Raw genomic sequence first — 13,823 nt, 5'->3', positions numbered from 1 at the left:
CTGCTAGAATCCACTTCAAGACACTGGTACTTGCGTACCATGCTGTGAATGGATCTGGCCCTTCCTACATCCAGGACATGGTTAAACCGTACACCCCAGCACGTGCACTCCGCTCTGCATCAGCCAAACAGCTCGCTGCTCCCGCACTGCGAGGGGGACCCAAGTTCCCATCAGCAGAAACACGTGGGTTTGCTATCCTGGATCCAAAATGGTGGAATGAGCTCCCCATTGAAATCAGGACAGCAGATAGCTTACACATCTTCTTCAGACTGAAAACTCATCTCTTTGGACTCCACTTCCAGAGATAGAATTACTAACAAAGCACTAATATACTAATAAAGGACTGGCTTATCTAAAGCCTGTTGAGTAGCACTTGAAATGTTTGGCTCTATGAAACCTGATGTACTGATATGATTCTGTTTTCTTCAAGGTTGTATTTTGTTGGTCGAACGCACTTAATGTAAGTCGCTTTGGATAAAAAAAAGCGTCAGCTAAATGCAATGTAATCTAATGAGTAATAGGATGAGGAGGAGACTTCAAAAGGTTCAGTCTTCAGAGGTTGATAGGCTAACAAAGTGTTTAATACTGATTTGTTAATAGTTTTCATAACAAGTCCTCTAACACAGGGAATAATGTAACAGCCCTACGGAGCCAAACGTCGTATGACAGTGATTAGAGAGGTGAGAATAGCTAAAATCACCGCTTGCCATTTACCAAGCCATCAACCAGCCTGTATGTGAAGGGTCTAACCAGAGTGTTCAGCTAACTCTGAGCGAGCTAAGCTCTGCTGAAGCTTTAGTGACAGATCCATCTAACAGTGTTGGTAGGGATAAATGTTCAGCATCACGATCAGATCACAAACATCTCTTTTCTCAGCCAGGAGCATCTCTGGTGCCATTCTTTTCTGCGGGAGGTAGCATCGACCTGTTCAGCTAATCCTTTAATAGCATCATGAGTGTAATTAATGAAACGTTGCAGATTATAATAAATATAATTTATCATCTCAACATTTTTACTAATAGTTACCCAAAAGAAGAGTGATTAGAGCCCCGCCAATATCTGATTTCTAGCTATAAAGTCCTCTGGCACTCCCAGAGGAACGCATGCATGTAATCTCTGTCGGCGAAAGACAGTACCCCAGACACTGGGGTACATGTACCCAACCAACTACTTGGGAATATCAAAACAAATAGAGTGACGTGAAAACCTGTGTAACCAGTGTCAGAAACCCAGTCAGTGTTAGTGGTGATGTAGTTCCAATAGCTGCCCACTAGATGATCCTAAATGACTGACTACAGGAAAAAACATATTTTTCATGCATTGGTTGAAATCTCTTATTTCAGACAAGTGGAAAGAAATCAGCCAAAGTCGACATTTACTTTTTATTTTATTTTTCTATCTTTATGTTTATAGATGTTTCCTAAAGTCACCAAAAGTTAGAATATCATAAAGCCTAATTTGCATATTCAAAAATAACATTAAATAATTGTCTTTTCCTGGCTCTTTGTTTGATTTGAGGTGATCCAGGTCGTCAGCTAATGTTGTCAGTGTTTCTCAAGCAACACACTCTCACTCCATAAACGTCCAGGAGCAACGTTTTGGTCCCGAGGCGTGCAGTTGGGACGCTCCTAGGCTCCTTCAGCTTCATAAAGGGACGCAAATAGCTTTCAACTGATTGCAATGTATTCCCATCTGCGGCGGGAATTGACGCTCATGGAAGCACGGCATTCATTGGTGTCGGCTGTGTGAGCGTCCATTCCCATTGGATAACGGAGAATTGTACACCAGGAAGTAAGTATTCTCCTTAGTGTCAATTGATTTGACAGTGATATCTCCACTACTCATCAACTCAAAAACACCAGATTCTTGTTGATTAAACGACATTGATAGGTTTTGTGAACATTTTCTTGTTGCCCCAGCTGGTCGACACCTCTTTTAGCAGAAACAAAGGCTACATTAATGTATTAAATCGATGTTAATCCAGGTGGATGTGGAATTAACGGACGTGACGTTGTGTGATTGCGTTGCCAGGCAACAGCTCCGTTTCATGTTAAATTACAAACTCTTCAACTACAACCGTAGTTATATTTAAAAACATGTTAGAAGGCCTCACGAAATACTTTAATGTAAATTAAAATTGAAATGTGAAGGAATGTGTGTACAACAAAATATATCCTTACGAAATACGAAACCGGAAACAGGCGGAGGCAAGATCCTCAGCTCGATTTAGCCGCAAAATTAGCTGGGATTTGTTGTTTATAAAATGTGAAATCCAAAAACATATTTTAAAAATAAAATAATACATTATTCCGAGAGTGCTTGCTTTTCTCTTTGAAAGTCATCACATAACGGCATTGTAATACAAGGTTCGGCTGCATGAAATATGAAATATCTGCCGTAGTTGTATATTTATAGAGCCCTGATGAGAAACATGAGGGCTTTGTAGAGACAAACAGGAGGAAATGTCGCCAAACTGAAAACGTGACGTGGATCCTAAATATATCAGCAGTTAAACAACATCTTACATTTCTTTTCACCCAATACGCCTCCTTGCAGTATCAACAATAATTCGACTGACTTTTATATTTGATCCAATTGGTAGATTGACTGTATTTACACCATAACGGTGCACAGCTGATAGCAACGGGCACCTAGTGGCCTTTGACCAGTATAGTGTTATCAACAGCTCCCGGAAACGTAAGTTCTAATATTACACTAGATAGTAAACTAGAATGCTTTTCAGCCATAAACCTTGAACAATTAAATTCAATGATTCTCTCTTCTAAACCATCAACGTGTATCTTAGACCGGATTCCAACTAAGCTGTTAAAAGAAGTTTTCCCATTAATTAGCACTTCTTTATTAAATATTATGAATATGTCTTTATTATCAGGCTATGTTCCACAATCATTCAAAGTAGCAGTGATAAAACCGCTTCTTAAAAAGCACAACCTCGATCCAGAGGTTTTAGCCAACTATAGACCTATTTCTAATCTTCCGTTCCTCTCACAAATTCTTGAGAATGCAATCGCAAAACAGCTGATTACTTAAAAAACTATGATTTATTTGAAGATTTTCAGTCTGGCTTTAGAACACAACATAGCACAGAGACAGCTCTGGTTAAAGTCACAAATGACATTCTATTAGCCTCAGACAAGGGACTTGTCTCTATTCTTGTCTTGCTCGATCTCAGTGCTGCATTTGATACTATCGACCATGATATCCTATTGCAAAGACTAGAGCACTTAGTTGGCATACAGGGAACTGCTTTAGGCTGGTTTAGGTCCTATCTATCTGAACGTTCTCAGTTTGTACGTGTCAACGATGAATCTTCCATGCAAACCAAAGTTAGCCATGGAGTGCCACAGGGCTCAGTGCTCGGACCTATTTTGTTCACACTATATATGCTTCCGTTAGGCAATATTATAAGGAATCATTCTGTAAACTTTAATTGTTATGCGGATGATACTCAACTATATTTATCAATCAAGCCTGATGAAATTAATCATCTAAATAAAATTCAAGACTGCCTCAAGGACTTAAAAACGTGGATGACCTTCAATTTTTTGATGTTAAACACGACCAAAACTGAAGTTATTGTACTTGGCCCGAAGAATCTACGAAACAAATTATCTAAAGATATATTAACTATGGATGGCATTAATTTGGCCTCCAGTGAGACTGTAAGGAATCTTGGTGTTATATTTGATAAGGATTTATCCTTTAACACCCACATAAAATCAATTTCAAGGACTGCCTACTTCCATCTACGTAACATTGCAAAAATCAGGCATATCTTGCCTCAAAACGATGCAGAGAAACTAGTCCATGCATTTGTTACTTCAAGGCTGGATTATTGTAACTCCTTATTATCAGGGTGTACCAAGAAGTCAGTCAAGTCGCTTCAGCTGATTCAAAATGCTGCAGCTCGTGTACTAACCAGAGTTAGGAAAAGGGACCACATTACTCCTGTTCTGGCTGCCTTACACTGGCTCCCTATAGAACACAGGATAGAATTTAAAATTCTTCTTCTCGCCTACAAAGCCCTTAATGGGCAGGCGCCATCTTACCTTAAAGAACTCATTATACCCTACTGTCCTACTAGGGTATTGCGTTCCAAGAATGCAGGGTTGTTGGTTGTTTCTAGAGTCTCTAAAAGTACAATGGGAGCCAGAGCCTTTTCTTATCAAGCTCCACTTTTGTGGAATCAGCTTCCAGTTTGTGTTCGGGCGGCAGACACCCTATCCGTTTTTAAGAGTGCGCTTAAGACCTTCCTTTTTGATAAAGCTTATAGTTAGGGCTGATTAGATTCAGCCCCTAGGTTTGCTGATATAGGCTTAGTTTGTCGGGGGACATCTTACTTCTTCCTTCTCTCTGTCTATACCTGTGTACTCTCATGTTCCGATTAACCCAGCTTCCCCAAATTTCTTTCTTTTTGGTGTCTATATACGCCGGGATCCGGAGTCATGGATGATCCTGCGGTCCTGTGTCATGGATCGCGAGTCCTGGATCTTGAGTCGTGGCTGTGGTCCTGGATCATAAGTCCTGGATGGATATCCTCGTGGATTCATCTTCCTATTATACACACATGCATTTCCAAACATTTGGACTACCTATGTTGCAAATGTATTATCTTTTCAATTTACACACGGCATCTATTGCACGTCTGTCCGTCCTGGGAGAGGGATCCCTCCTCTGTTGCTCTCCCTGAGGTTTCTCCCATTTTTGAGGTGTGAATGGGTGAATGACGCGTAGTTTGTTGGATGGAAAAAACACTACTTGGATTCATGAGATCATTAACACATGTTTTGTCTTCAAACCTTTATTGAACTTAATTACAATGAATACATCGATCATAAGCAGCTATTAGATGCTGCTCCAAACAAAGCGTTATTAAGGTGAATATAAGTCACGTTGGTTTGAACACAACTAGCTCAACGCCAAAGAGATAATTTCACAATTTTTAGGAAGAGATCTAACATTTCTGCCAGCAAAGGAAAGGCAAGTTTAACTTTACATCACATTTCAACAACAAAGCAATTCATAGTACTTTATACACATATTCAAATATGAAATTACTGGGAGATTGTTTCAGACGGTTAGGTCGACCTATGAGCGGTCGACCAACAGTAAGGAGGCAGAGGCAGAACATCCAGCCAATCGTCAGCGTGGGCATTTATTTAAACCAGTCACTATATTTACAACTATTTAAAAGAGAATGGCAAACAGCCAGGCCTGCTGACCTCTGCAATTCTGGACAATTCAACTCTGCAACACCACCGACTGTAACCAACCTGCACCAACCCAACAATGGCACCAAGAGCTTTTATAGCCCCACTATTTAGGAGTTACCATTGATATGGTGCTACAGTCAGACGTGTGCTTACAGTTAAGATGAAGACAAGTTAAACAATAACAAACATATAATAATCCATATATAATGCATGTATGAAAGAAAAACTAGCATCCCCCCAGCAGATATAAATCTAACAGCATCCACCCCCCCCACCCGATATATCTGTACTTAAATTAAAATGTTAACAAACTGCATTTGTTACAAGACACATATGTTTTTAATCTTACTTATTGTATTATTGCCTATATATATTTTCCTGAGACCCAGGAATGCATAATGTTCATATGTGTTGCAAATAATGTGCTTCACCAATGAGGAAGCCATATCAAGCGTAACGGAGTCTGAGATCTATGTCACCTGAGATCCTCTCCGTTACACAGACATATGGAGCAGAATAACTAAATGCCTCTTCTCAATTACGCTCAATCATTGAGCCACATGTTAACCAAGGTGAAGCCTTCTGTATCTACAACATTCAAACAACAGGACAGGAAGTGGTCTCCTCCTACAGAGAACACAGAGACACTGAGGAGTCATGTGACCAGAGCCCAAACCCAGCATACAGAGGCTCAGTGAATGTGGTTCTGAAGGTGTGGAGGTGGATCAGTCTGTCCGAGGAGACTCTGTAGAAGGAGAGAGAGCCAGCAGGACGATCCAGATACACTGCTACTCTACCAGAGGAGGAGGAGGAGGAGGAGGAGGAGGAGGAGGAGGAGGAGGAGGAGGAGGAGGAGGAGGAGGAGGAGGAGGAAGAGGAGGTGTGTGTTACTGTCTTATTGTGCCTCACAGAGTAACCTTCACAGCAGCTCAGACTCCAGGACTGATCATTCCCTCCAAACCAACAGTTCCCCCTGCCTCCTCTCCTCTTGATTCCTCTGTAAGTCACTGATATATAAACCCCTCCTCTCCACTCGACCTCCCAGTAACAGCGATCAGTCAGAGCTTCTCTGCACATCAGCTGAGGACAGAAGCTAAACCTCTCTGGATGATCAGGATATGGCTGCTCCTCCATCACACGTGTCACCTCCCTGTTGTTGTCAGACAGGTTGAGTTTTCTGTGTGCTGTGTTTGGGTCCAGTGTGAGTTCACAGGAATCTGATGAGAGACACACAGCAGCAGTTTATCATCAGACAATATGAAAGCTTTATTCTGTGTTTGTGTACTGATGTTGTTTACTTCTTTGTCATCATAAGTCAACATGAATCCACACTTACACTTCCTCAGACCTGGTTTTAACCACCTCTCTCCACCATGGTCCACTCTGGAGAAAGAAACAGTCAGGATGAGTTTCTAATGCATTATAAATCTTATAGGTGTGAAAACAGGTGTTCTCGTGTGTTGCACTAAAGTTCAGATATTTCCCTAAACATCAGAGGTTTGATCCTGCTGGTGGTTCTAGAATAAAAATCAAATGATCACTATTAATGTCCGAAACAGAAGGACCGAAGTAGAGAACCAACACATCCCTTATAAATAATGAGAATGATTTTACTTCCTCAATGTTAATGTTACTTATAAATGTTTCCATTCAATAAGATTTTAAGGGATCCATGTGTTTCCTTTCTCAGGCTTTGAAACTTCTCTGAACAGAATTAAGAGAAACAAGAAGTTCTTCATGCTGACGGTCTGTCCGTACCTGAGAGTCTCCAGTCTCCACTCTGGATCCCTCTGTAGAACAGACAGCAGCTTCTCTCCTGAGTCTCCTGGATGATTGTAGCTCAGGTCCAGCTCTCTCAGGTGGGAGGGGTTGGAGCTCAGAGCTGAAGTCAGAGATTCACAGCCTTCCTTTGTGACCAGACAGCCTGAGAGCCTACACACACACACACACACACACACACACACACACACACACACACACACACACACACACACACACACACACACACACACACACACACACACACACACACACACACACACACACACACACACACACACACACACACACACACACACACACACACACACACACACACACACACACACACACACACACACACAGTGTTACCAATCCAGTCCAACACACACTAATTCAATAAGCTTTTCAGAGTGATATGGGATACATCGTGTGAAATAAAAAACAAGATATATAGTCCCATTGGGGCGTCATCATTTAAACAAATAAGAACAGCATTAATAATTACTGTGTAAAAAATGAATAATCTTCTCATCTAACCTGGAAGTCTCGATTAGTGAGAACACCAGAACCCTTGAATATTGGTCCCCTTAGTCCAAAGAGGCTCTTTAATAAGTCATTTTTATAATTAAATATATTAAGCTAATTAAATGTTACGGGGTAAACTTTAAATAAATTGCAGAATCCTGACCTGAGAGTTTCCAGTTCACAGTGTGGATTCTCCAGCCCAGCACACAGCAGCTTCACTCCTGAATCCTGTAGGTCGTTGTTACTCAGGTCAAGATCTCTCAGACTAGAGGACTGGGAGCTGAGGACTGAGGACAGAGCCTCACAGCTTCTCTCTGACAGGTTACAGACACTCAGCCTGAAAGATTTAAATAAATAAAATAAATAAAGTGTTATTTCTCATCTATGACATATAAACACATTTGATGATGTTTGTATTCCTTTCATCCTTCCACCTACTTGGCTTTCCTGGAGGCTTTGACCACTGGCAGCAGCCTCAGAAGAGCCTCCTCTGAAGCAGAGTATCTCTTCAGGTCAAACACGTCCAGATCTTCTCCTGATGACAGTAAGATGAAGACCAGAGCTGACCACTGAGCAGGAGACAGATTATCTGTGGAGAGACTTCCTGAACTCAGGGACTGTTGGATCTGCTCCACTAGAGAACGATCATTCAGTTCATTCAGACAGTGGAACAGGTTGATGCTTCTCTCTGCAGACACATCCTGACTGATCTTCATCTTGATGTACTGGACTGTAAGTTGATTGGTGTCTGGACGACCTTTTTTTTTTGTCAAAAGGCCTTGTAGGTATGTCTGATTGGTCTGCAGTGAAAGACCCAGGAGGAAGCGGAGGAACAAGTCCAGGTGTCCGTTTGGACTCATTAAGGCCTGGTCCACAGCACTCTGGTAGAGATGTGTTAGTTCAGGTTTGGGTCTGAAGACTTTAGGCCACCAGGAGGTTGTTGGTTCTTCTACCAGCAGGTTGATTCCAGACTTGATGAAGGTCAGATGGACATGAAGAGCAGCCAGAAACTCCTGAACGCTCAGATGGACGAAGCAGAACACCTGGTCCCTCTGGTACAGTCCTCTCTCCTCTCTAAAGACCTGTGTGAACACTCCTGAGTACACTGAGGCTGCTCTGATATCGATGCCACACTCTGTCAGGTCGGACTCATAGAAGATCAGGTTGCCTTTCTGCAGCTGCTCAAAAGCCAGTTTCCCCAGAGCCTCCATCATCTTCCTGCTCTCTGGACTCCAGTGTGGATCTGTCTCAGCTCCTCCATCATACTTGATGTTCTTCACTTTGGACTGAACCACCAGGAAGTGGATGTACATCTCAGTCAGGGTCTTGGGCAGCTCTCCCCCCTCTCTGGTTTTCAACACCTCCTCCAGAACTGAAGCAGAGATCCAGCAGAAGACTGGGATGTGGCACATGATGTGGAGGCTTCGTGAGGTCTTGATGTGGGAGATGATGGTGCTGGCCTGCTCCTGATCTCTGAATCTCTTCCTGAAGTACTCCTCCTTCTGTGGGTCAGTGAACCCTCGGACCTCTGTCACCATGTCCACACACTCAGGAGGAATCTGATTGGCTGCTGCAGGTCGTGTGGTTATCCAGAGGCGAGCAGAGGGAAGCAGCTTCCCCCTGATGAGGTTTGTCAGCAGCACATCCACTGAGGTGGACTCTGTGACATCAGTCAGGATCTCAGTGTTGAGGAAGTCCAGAGGAAGTCGACTCTCATCCAGACCGTCAAAGATGAACACAACCGGGAACTGATCAAACCTGCAGATTCCTGCGTCTCTGGTTTCAGAGAAGAAGTGATGAACAAGTTCCACCAAGCTGTACTTGTTCTCTCTCACCACATTCAGCTCTCTGAAGGTGAATGGAAATATGAACTGGATGTCCTGGTTGGCTTTGCCTTCAGTCCAGTCCAGAGTGAACTTCTGTGTTAAGACTGTTTTCCCAATGCCAGCCACGCCCTTTGTCAGCACTGCTCTGATTGGTGCATCTCTTCCAGGTGAGGCTTTAAAGAGGTCTTCTTGTCTGATGGGTGTTTCTGGTCTGTCTGGTTTCCTGGATGCTCTTTCAATCTGTCTGACCTCATGTTCATCATTGACCTCTGCAGACCCCCCCTCTGTGATGTAGAGCTCTGTGTAGATCTGGTTCAGAAGGGTTGGGTTTCCTGCTTTAGCAATGCCCTCAAACACACACTGGAACCTCTCCTTCAGGGTGGATTTGAGTTTACGTCTGCAGACTGCAGCATCAGTTCCTGAGTGGACAAACAAGAAATGTAATCAAAAAGTACGTAAGATGCTACAGTAACTAACTTTCTTCAGCACATAAAGTGACTGCCTACGGAGTATCTTCAAGATCTCCTATCCTGCTATTTTTAGGCATATATTATGGGTCTCAGATGTATATAAATATATAAAAAAACATGTCTATGATGTGTTTTGCTCAAAATACCTAACAGATCCTGCATTTTAGGCGGTGTTTGCACGAGAACGAAAGGGTTGTATCTGCTACTTTTCTCTCGCGTATATCCCGTTCGTTCACACGAGGCCGTAACGGAACCGCGGAAACGGACCACGCAAACGATAACGGGTCCCAAGGTGGATAGATCTGCAAACGGAACGCTCTGGGGGGCCAAACGGCTCTGTGTGTACGCCCTATACGATCATTCCCTGATAACGATGAAGCCATAGTCCCACCTCTCCCCACCTCTGCTGCTCACTGCTGCAGCATGCTCAGTGGCTACTGTCAGTAGCTACTGCTACTGCTACTGACCATGCTACAGATGTTAGTGCAAAATCTACTGCTCCTCTACCACAACCATCAGCAACAAGTGGACATGGAGAATTACATGAACTACATGTTGGTAAATCTACAGCGGGGCATAAACAGAAGGGCAACCATGCTCCGGGGTCTTCTTCGCTGCTTTTGGTGTATTTTGTGGCAGAAGTACAGCGCCACTTACAGGCCCGGCATATGTACTACAGCGTTTCCAGTGGTCTCGTGTGAGCGGACACGTTCAATGAGCCGAATGCGTGTGAACGGAATACTTTTTTGATAATGAATTCGATCTGTTTGCGGTCCTGTGTAAATGGGGTCTTAGACATCCCTCATTTCCCTCTATTTCAGCCCTGTTAGACAATGGCTGATTCTCTGACTGTAGCTGCTAGCCCCGCCCCCTTTGGAGCAGAGTTGCTGAGAAAAAGGCTGATAACTCAGCAGATTGTCAGCGAAATGCTGCCGTGATTAAACACCATATCATGTTCCAAACCACATCAAGGGTTATAACAGAAACAGTATGGCGCTCAAATGCTTTTTCTCTTCCCTCATACCCCTCTATTCCAGCTGTTAGAGAAACGCAGATTTTGGGTCCTTAACTTGAAAAAAAAAAAAGAGGAAGCGGAGTTAATGCCTGATCAGAATTCTACCAGAGATAAAGTTAAATTCTGCTGCGATAAAACGCCATACTGTTCTAAACCACATCAAGGATTATAACAGAAACAGTATGGAGCTCAAACTTTTTTTCTCTCTCAGGTTTACCACAAGGTGAGTTCCTTTTTTTATTTCCTGCTTTTTTACACAGACTCTCTCCAGTACTGTGTTAGGTCTGAGTGTTAGCGATGCTAATGTAAACAAAGACCAAGATCCCTGTAATATAGTGGTGCAGGGATGACGTATTTTTGTCGGCCGACCTTGAAGTAATTTGCTGGTTCCCTTGACAAAAAGCAACAGGATTTCTCCATAAGATTTTGGAATATTGTAATAAATAATGTCTGTGGAAAACGAACCTGTTTGATAAATGCAGGTTTTGTTCAGCCGGATAATCTCCACATGTCTACCCTACTTTTATAATTTTCGAATCATAAATCGAATGGCCAGAAGCAAAATGCTTATTTTTTGCTCTAAAGCAGGGGTGGGGAACCTCCGGCCTCCGGGCCGTATACGGCCCGCTAGACCATTTGGTACGGCCCTCGAGGTAATTTATAAACACGCAAAAAAGAAAAATATTCAAGAAATCTAGACCGCAAAATAATTAAACAAGCTTGTTTTTCCTGGCCAAGTTCAGGGTCCTTGAACACAACACGAGCCTAACGTGTCATCACGTGGTATATGTCTCGTCTGACAGGAGTGTAGTTATAACGGAGAGCACCAGAACGCGGCTCCGGGCCGGGACTTCGCAAATTGCAATACCCATAAGGAGCTGTACACATGCAGCAGTTTCTGCGTGGCTGTGTCTTTAGTTGAAAGCCCAGTGGCGATCTGTTCATCTGTCATACTGATCATACAGTTAATAACTTTGTTCTTATTAGCATCTGGTTAGCTAGCTATGCTAACGAATATAAGAAGCTTTTTCTCCAACCAGTGAGGTAAAGGCACATCTTTATATGATCATTATAGTTATAGAAAAATAAGAGAATAAAGTCAACAGGTATACAATACTAATATGACAGTAAACAAAAAGTTGTTATTAATAAACAAGAATAAAGTTTGAAAGGGAAGTGATTTGTAAAATATCCATAAAGAAAAAGAACATCTGCTTACAGTTCTGTTTCATATGGGTGTTGAGAGATGTATCCATAGATCTCTTCATGTTGCTCTCAAAGTGCACCAGATTGATGCTTTTAGCTTCAACATTTAAAAAAAGTCTTCCTGGTGGTGCATGCCCCCAAACCCCCCGAGATGAGGTTAGATCCGCCCCCTCCCCCCACTTAAATCATGTCCACATGGATATGAAACTAAATACATTTGCACACATCTAGTGTCCATATCTTTCTGTTTTGGTGGTCATGTCACGGTGCATGAATGCGCGAGTCATGGTCAAATATCTGGATTAAGACGTTGCTTTTTCTTTGCACAGCATGAAAGAAACGCGAAATGAATGGGCTGTGATTTGAGTTTTTTAAGCAGACGTTGAGTTCAATAATTTGTACGACCCTCGAAGGATGTTGTAAACATTGAAATAGCCCTTGAGAGGAAAAAGGTTCCCCACCCCTGCTTTAAAGGAACCACAGGCGAGTACAGCAGCACGACTTCAACGTCACGCCAACTTAAGATCCATATTCAAACATACAGATTCAAAATAGTACAAGTTGAAGCGTTTGTTGTAACAGTTTGCAGGAGGCAGGTACTTGCTTTCAAGCAGAACAGGGGCAAACAAACTTTGCGGGAGTGTGTACGTGTTCAACACACTCTCACTCCATAAACGTCCAGGAGCGACGCTTGGTCAGGGAAAATTATGAAAATGAATGAAGTTGACCATTGGTAAATTCATTTTATGTCATATCTTTTGTTGATCTTCTGTGTTTTGCGTATAGGCTATTGCTCTGCTGGATCGATCGATATTGTGACCTCGTGATGAGTGTCTGTGTTTTCCTTATACCCCCACCTCTCTCTATTGGAACCATGGATAGCCTACAGCTATTTATTTAAGTGTTTAAAAAAGCCCTAGAAGTTTATATAAACACATCTAAGTTGTTCGTGTTTTGTACATATAAAAACGCAACCACAGACCTTATTTCAAGGTATTTTCAAAAAACATGTTCAATAAAACCGATGACTCTGAGACGAGGGAACAGGAAGTGGTAAAATGCAACACTCCCTGATAGTCCAATAGCGAAGCTTGGTCAGGGTCCTTTGGCGTGCAGTTGTGACGCGCCGAGTCTCCTTCAGCTTCATAAACGGACGCAAAGAGCTTTCAACTGATTGCAATGTATCCCCATCGGCGGCGGTATTTGACGCTCAGGGAAGCACCGCATCAGTCCATGTCGGCAGCAGTTAAAGGCAATGTGAGCGTCCGTTCCCATTGGATAATGGAGGATTTTACACCCGGAAGTAAGTATTCCCCTTACTGTCGATTGATTTTACAGTGATATGTGCACTATACTCATCGACTAAAAAACACCAGATTATCCTTGTTAATTACACAACATTGATTGGTTTGATTTGTGTGCAATGCTTTTTGTATTTTTCCCCTTCGATTCAGAGAAACAAATATTTTTTCAGAGTTTAGGATGGCTGAAGACACTACACTGCAGTGTTCTGTGTTGCTGTGGGTTTTTTCCATCGCTTTTGTGTTACAAATATCAAAACAATAACTAAATATATCCGTCGTAAACTAAACCAGAAACAGCAGCATATTTTATTTTGTTAACACTGTAAACTTGACAGCTTTTTAACCCGCACCTCCTACTGGTTAAAGCACGTTATTACACGGTTAGAGTAATGCAATGATTTTGTTGCTTTTTAATGACTGTTTTAAAATGCCTTTTTCTTAATGTCTTTTATTTTTGTAAAGCACTTTTGAATATGTTATAT

At 42.4% G+C, this 13,823-nt stretch overlaps 1 protein-coding gene across 1 annotated transcript in view; it reads right to left on the bottom strand.

Moving 5' to 3' along the window:
• Nucleotides 1-5,537: 5,537 nt before the first annotated feature.
• LOC307029863 (NLR family CARD domain-containing protein 3-like) overlaps nt 5,538-13,823 on the bottom strand; it is a 65,822-nt gene continuing 57,536 nt past the window's right edge. The window contains exons 5-9 of the mRNA XM_079665952.1: nt 7,959-9,765; nt 7,684-7,857; nt 6,993-7,166; nt 6,571-6,617; nt 5,538-6,451 (exon numbers count right to left, since the gene is read on the bottom strand). Coding sequence (XP_079522078.1) covers nt 5,862-6,451; nt 6,571-6,617; nt 6,993-7,166; nt 7,684-7,857; nt 7,959-9,765 — 2,792 coding nt within the window. The 3' untranslated portion in view covers nt 5,538-5,861. The remainder of the gene's footprint in view (nt 6,452-6,570; nt 6,618-6,992; nt 7,167-7,683; nt 7,858-7,958; nt 9,766-13,823) is intronic.

Source organism: Notothenia rossii, assembly GCF_949606895.1.
Source record: "Notothenia rossii genome assembly, chromosome: 2".
Classification (NCBI taxonomy): domain Eukaryota; kingdom Metazoa; phylum Chordata; class Actinopteri; order Perciformes; family Nototheniidae; genus Notothenia; species Notothenia rossii.
The sequence above is the reverse complement of the archived record's forward strand: the minus strand, read 5'-3'. Positions and strand labels throughout refer to the sequence as shown.